This window comes from Lynx rufus, unplaced genomic scaffold, assembly GCF_022079265.1.
Source record: "Lynx rufus isolate CCGP_SWC_20201006 ecotype Redwood Valley unplaced genomic scaffold, mLynRuf1.p SCAF_3, whole genome shotgun sequence".
In the NCBI taxonomy this organism is placed as follows: domain Eukaryota; kingdom Metazoa; phylum Chordata; class Mammalia; order Carnivora; family Felidae; genus Lynx; species Lynx rufus.
Window position 1 is genome coordinate 100,668,087 of NW_025814845.1, and position 6,022 is coordinate 100,674,108.

Genomic DNA, 6,022 nt, shown 5'->3' on the forward strand with positions numbered 1-6,022 from the left:
AAACTCTTATGAGAAAACATAGAAGAAAATATGTGTATTCTTAAGTTAGAGAAAGGTTTCTTAGATCTACCAAAAATATCCATAAGAGAAAAAATTTGTATTTTAGACTTTATTATAATAACAACTTTTGCATTTCAAGAATTATTAAGAAAATGAAAGGGCAAGCTACATACTAGCAGAAAATATTTGTGAATTATATACCTGATAAGGGACTTGTGTCTACAATATACAAAGAAGCCTTGCAACTCAATAATAGATGACTCCTCTATAAAATGACCAAAGTTTAAATAGACATTTCTATAGGGGCGCCTGGGTGGTGCAGTCGGTAAAGCGTCCGACTTCAGCCAGGTCACGATCTCGCGGTCCGTGAGTTCGAGCCCCGCGTCAGGCTCTGGGCTGATGGCTCGGAGCCTGGAGCCTGTTTCCAATTCTGTGTCTCCCTCTCTCTCTGCCCCTCCCCCGTTCATGCTCTGTCTCTCTCTGTCCCAAAAATAAATAAAAAACGTTGAAAAAAAAATTTTAAATAGACATTTCTATAAAGAAGATAAATGAATGGCCAATAAGAATATGAAAAGATGTTCAGCATCATTAATCATTAGGGAAATGTAAATGAAAACCACGGTGGTTTGCTGCTTTACATATACTAGGATATATCTATAGTAAAAAAGACACTAATTAGCAAGTGTTGGCAAGGATGTGAAGAAATTGGAATCGTCACACATTGCTGGTAGGAATGTAAAATGCAGTTCCTTTGGGAAATAATTTAACAGTTCCTCAAAAAGTTAAATACAGAGTTAGCATGTAGCCCAGGAATTCCCCACCTAGATATATGCATAAGAGAATTGAAAACATATATTCACAGAAAAACGTGTATATGAATGTTCATAGCAGCAGTGTTCATAATGTACAAAAGGTGGAAACAACCCAAATGTTCATCAGCTGATGAATGGATAAACAAAATGTGGCATATCTCTTTAATCATCCATAAGCAACATGGATCAATCTTGAAAACATGATATTAAATGAAAGAAGCCAGACACAAAGGCCACAGATAATATGATTCCATTTATATGAAAATAGTCAAATTCATAGAGACAGTGGATTAGTGGTTTCCAGGGGCTGGTGGGGAGGAGAGAATAAGGATTGACTACTAATGGGTATAGGATTCCTTTTTAGAGTGATGAAAAATTTCTGGAATCTGTGGTAATGGTTGTACAACTTCGTGAATGTACTGAAAGTCATTGAAACATACACTTTAAAAGAGTGAGTTTTATGATACATGAATTACATCTTAAAGCTGTTAGAAAAGAAATAATGGAGACCAGAATGCAGTGAAATGCAGTGAAAAGTGCTGAAAGAAAAACCTAGCAACCAAGAATTCTATAGAATTACAGCAAAATAATTCTTCAAAAATAAAAGCTATGGCATTTATAATTATATAACAATTGTATGTGTTAGTAACAACAGAACTCCAAAATATATAAGCAAAAACTGACAGTATTGAAAGGTGAAATAGATAATTCTACAATTATAGTAGGAGATTTTCATATTACTGCTTTAGCAGTTGATAGAACAACTAGACAAAAATAAGACTATGTAGAAGGCTTAAATAAGAGTGCCAACCAAACTGGCCTATACAAAACACTCTACACAATGGTAGAATATATGTTCTTTTTAAGTACACATGGGACATTATCTAGTATAGGCAACAAAGCAAGTCTCAATAAGTTTAAAAGGATTAAAATCATGCAAAGTATGTTCTTACCACTTTGGAATTAAATTAGAGATCAACAATGGAATGAAATCTTAGAAGTTATACATTTGAGAATTATAACAACTTCTGAATAATCCAGGAGTCAAAGAAATTATAAGGCAAGTTAAATATCTTGAACTGGATGAAAATACAACATAATAAAATGTATGGAATATAAATCAAAGAAGTGGTTAGAAATTTATAGTTTAAATCCTTACATTAGAAAGGAAGAGAATTGTAAAAAAAAAAATGTTATTTGAGCTTCCACCTTGAGAAATTAGAAGAAGAGCAAATTAAAAGTAGGAGGGAGGAAATAATATAGTATGGAAATCAGAGAAATAGAAAACAAAAAAACAGAAAAACTCTGAAATCAAATGTTGGTACATTGAAAAAAATTGACATTGAGAATCCTTTACAGTAACCAATAAGAGAGAACACAAGTGATCAAAATTTGTAATGAAAGAAAGGTCATCACTATAGACCACAAAGAGCTAAAATAATTGTAAGGGAATATCATGAACAAACTTTTGTCAAAAAATTAGACAAATTAGATGAACACATTCCTAGAAAGACAAAAACTATAAAACTTGACTAAAGAGAATATCCAAATTGAACTAAAGAAGTTGAGTTATTAAAATTGTTTTCCTAAGAAGAGAGACAAACCAAGAAATAGACTCTTATAGAGAACAAACTGATTGTCACCAAAGGGGTTGGAGTGAGGGATGGGTTAAATAGGTGGTGGGGATTAGGGAGTGCACCTGTCTCCATGAGCACTTGGCGATGTATGGAATTGTTGAATTGCTATATCATACACCTGAAACTAATATAACACTGTATATTAATTGGAATTAAGATAAAAACTAAAAAAAAAAAATCTTTCCCTAAAGAATAGCAGAGTGAATTCTATCAAACATATATGCAAAAAAAAGAAAAAAGAAAGAAAAATACAAATCCTACAAAAACTCTTTCATGAAATGGAGGAGAGAACACTCGCCAACTCCTTTTATGAGGTCACTATAACCCTGATACTGAAACTGGATAAAAACATCACAAAAAATGAAGACTACAAACCAGTATCTCTTAGGAACATAAATGCAGAATTAAGATATTGGCAGACTAAATCCAGCAACCCATAAAAAGGATTATACACCATCACAAAGGAGGTTTATTCCAGGAATGCAAGGTTGATTTAGTATCAGAAAATTATTTGATGTAATAGATTCATGTTTAAAACCCACATAATTACCTCAAAAGATGTACAATATGTATTTGACAAAATGAACAGCTGATGTTCATTATAGAAACACTAAGAAATAGAAGTAAACTTCCTCAAATTAAAAACCTACCATTGACATCATGCTTAGTGGTGAAAGAATACTTTTCTCCCTACCTTCCCAAGATTATGGAAGAAAACAAGAATGTCTGCTGTCATCATTTCTGTTCCACATTATTCTGTAGGTCCTAGCAAGTGCAGCAAGTCAAGAAAAAGAAAACCCATCGAGACTGGAAGGGAGAAGAAAAACTGTTCTTATTTGTAAATGATATAATCTTGTATGTAAAATATCCTGTGGAATCTACCAAAACAAACAATTATATGATGTGTAAATTTAGTACACAGTATAAGGACAGTGTAGAAAAATAAGCTGTGTATTTTTGTACTAGGAATGAACACTCTAAAATTAAAATTGGGAGAACTGTTGGGGCGCCTGCGTGGTTAAGCGTCCGTCCAACTTTGGCTCAGGTCATGATCTCACGGTTCATGAGTTGGAGCCCCACATTGGGCTCTGTGCTGACAGCTCAGCATCTAACGCCTGCTTTGGATTCTGTGTCTCCCTCCCCTGCTCACACTCTGTCTCTCTTGGTCTCTCAAAAATAAATAAATGTTAAAAAAAATTAGAAAAAAATAAGGAAAACTGTTTCATCTAAAATAATACAAAATATACTTAGCAGTGAATTTAACAAAGTAAGTGCAAGATCTGTACACTGAGAATGATGATGTTGCTGAGAGTAATTAAAGAAGACATAATTCTGGGGCTCCAGAATTAAAAACTTGCTTTTCAAAAGTCATCATTAAGAAAATGAAAATACAAGCCATACAGTGAAAGAAAATACTGGCAAATCATACATCTGATGAAAGGTCTTGGATCTGTGATACACAATGAACTCTTTACAACTTAGTATTAACAGGGCAAACAACCCAGTTGTTTTTTTTTTTTTTTTAATTTTGGGGGGTATTTTTTAGAGACCAAGCAGAGGAGAGTGGCAGAACGGTGGAGAGAAAGGGAGATCCTTTTTTTTTTTTTTTAATGTTTATTATTGAAAGAGACTGCATGCAAGCAGGGGAGGGGCAGAAAGAAAGGGGTACAGAGGATCTGAAGGGGGCTTCATGCTGACAGCAGCATAATGCTGGGCTCAAGCTCACAAACCTAAACTGTGAGATGGCGACCTGAGCCAAAAGTGGATGCTCAACCACCTGAGCCACCCAAGCGCCCCAGGAGGGAGACTCTTATGCAGGCTCCATGCCCAGTGCAGAGCCCAACATGGGGCTTGATCCCACGACCCTGGGATCATGACCTAGCTGAAATCAAGAATCAGATGCCCAACTGACTGAGCCACCCTGGCATTCCAACCCAGTGCATATATAGCAAAGAATATAGCCTAGTACACAGATAAAAGATGCTCAGCTTCACTGGTCATTAGGGAGATGCAAAATCAGACCACAGTTTGATACTGTAGCACATCCACTAAAATACAAAATAAATACTAGGTATTGTTGCAGAGAAACTGGAGACCTCTTACACTGCGAATGAGAATGTAAAATAGTACAGTCACACTGGAAAACATTTTGACTGTTTCTTGCAAAGGGAAACTTATAGTTAACCATGTGATCCAGCACTTCCACTAGTATCTGTCCAGGAGAAACAAAAACTTACACCCACATAAGACTTGTACATAAATGTTTACAGCAGCATTATTCATGATAGGCAAAAACTGGAAACATTCAAATGTTTATCAGCTTGTGAATGCATATACAATATGATAAACCCATATTATGGAATCCTAATCAGCAATAAAACAGAACCAACTGTAAATACATGAAACAACATGAATTAATCTGAAAACATGGTAACTGAAAGAAGCATGACACAAAAGAGTTCATATTGTGTTAATTACGTTTTATGAAATTTCTAGAAAAACCCAAACTTTAAATACAAACTAGATAGATTCATGGTTGGCTGGCGCTGGGAATACAGATTGACTGCAAATGAGCACAGTGGAACTTTTCGCAGATGATGGGATTGTTTTACCACTGGACTATAAGGTGGTTGCATGCCTGTATAAATTTACAAAAAAATCATCATAACTGTATACTTGCAGTGACTCCATTTATGGTATGTAAATTATACTTCAGTAAAGCTTTTTTAAAAGTTCATCAATATGTTCATTTATAAAAAATTAAAGGAAATAAACCAAAATAATAATGGTGGTTATCTGTAGTTTGGGGAATACAGGTGGTTTTTATTTTCTTTTTAATATTTTCTCTACTTTTCAAGTTTTCTGTAATGAGTATGATTATTTTAATAAAAAATGTTTAAAAGATGTCTTTAAGGAGTGTTGGAAAGGAAAATGTTTAGTTTCAAAAATAACGAGAAAAATAGGAATGCAAAAACATTTTCAGTAGTTTTTAAAATGTCAAAGAAACAAGATTAGGGCTACTTACTTTTCATAAGCCAAATTCTGCCTATATCCTATAATTCAATTTTTTTTCTTTCTATAGTGTATGTCTGGATCCTATCAAGAAGCTAAAACTCTGTTGAAATCCTACTTGCAGCAACATGGCTATGGCTCCTGGATTGTGAAATCTCCCTGTATAGAGCAATTTAGTATGTGATTTAGGCAATCCATTGTCATATTAAAAATCTTTTATTTTTTGGTGTCTTTGACTAGTAAAAATATTTAAAAATTTTTGGTGGATTTCAGCTTTCAAAACCAGAGTCTATGCAAAAGCAATGTCCAGAGATTGCTTGAAAATAATAATTTACATGAAAGCATTGGGGTTCTTAACTTTTTTTTTAATTTTGGAAAAATTACTACCTGATTAATTATGCAGCCATTTTGTATTTATTTTCACAGGCATTATAAGGCCATTACCCTTTTCATAGTTTAAAAGAAAATTCTATTTCTTTTAAGTTTTTGTTTTAAAGTTATCCATGTAGCAAATATATTCAACATTGTGACCTGGTATTTCACTCCTGTTGTTTCTTTTTC

General features: G+C 33.8%; 1 protein-coding gene across 2 annotated transcripts in view; it reads left to right on the forward strand.

Moving 5' to 3' along the window:
- The window catches only part of ADAD1 (adenosine deaminase domain containing 1), a 53,207-nt gene extending 47,562 nt beyond the window's left edge, over positions 1-5,645 (forward strand). For both annotated transcript variants that reach the window (XM_047091703.1, XM_047091704.1), the window contains exon 11: positions 5,532-5,645. In XM_047091703.1, the coding sequence (XP_046947659.1) occupies positions 5,532-5,645 (114 nt within the window). The remainder of the gene's footprint in view (positions 1-5,531) is intronic.
- The last annotated feature ends 377 nt before the right edge of the window (positions 5,646-6,022 follow it).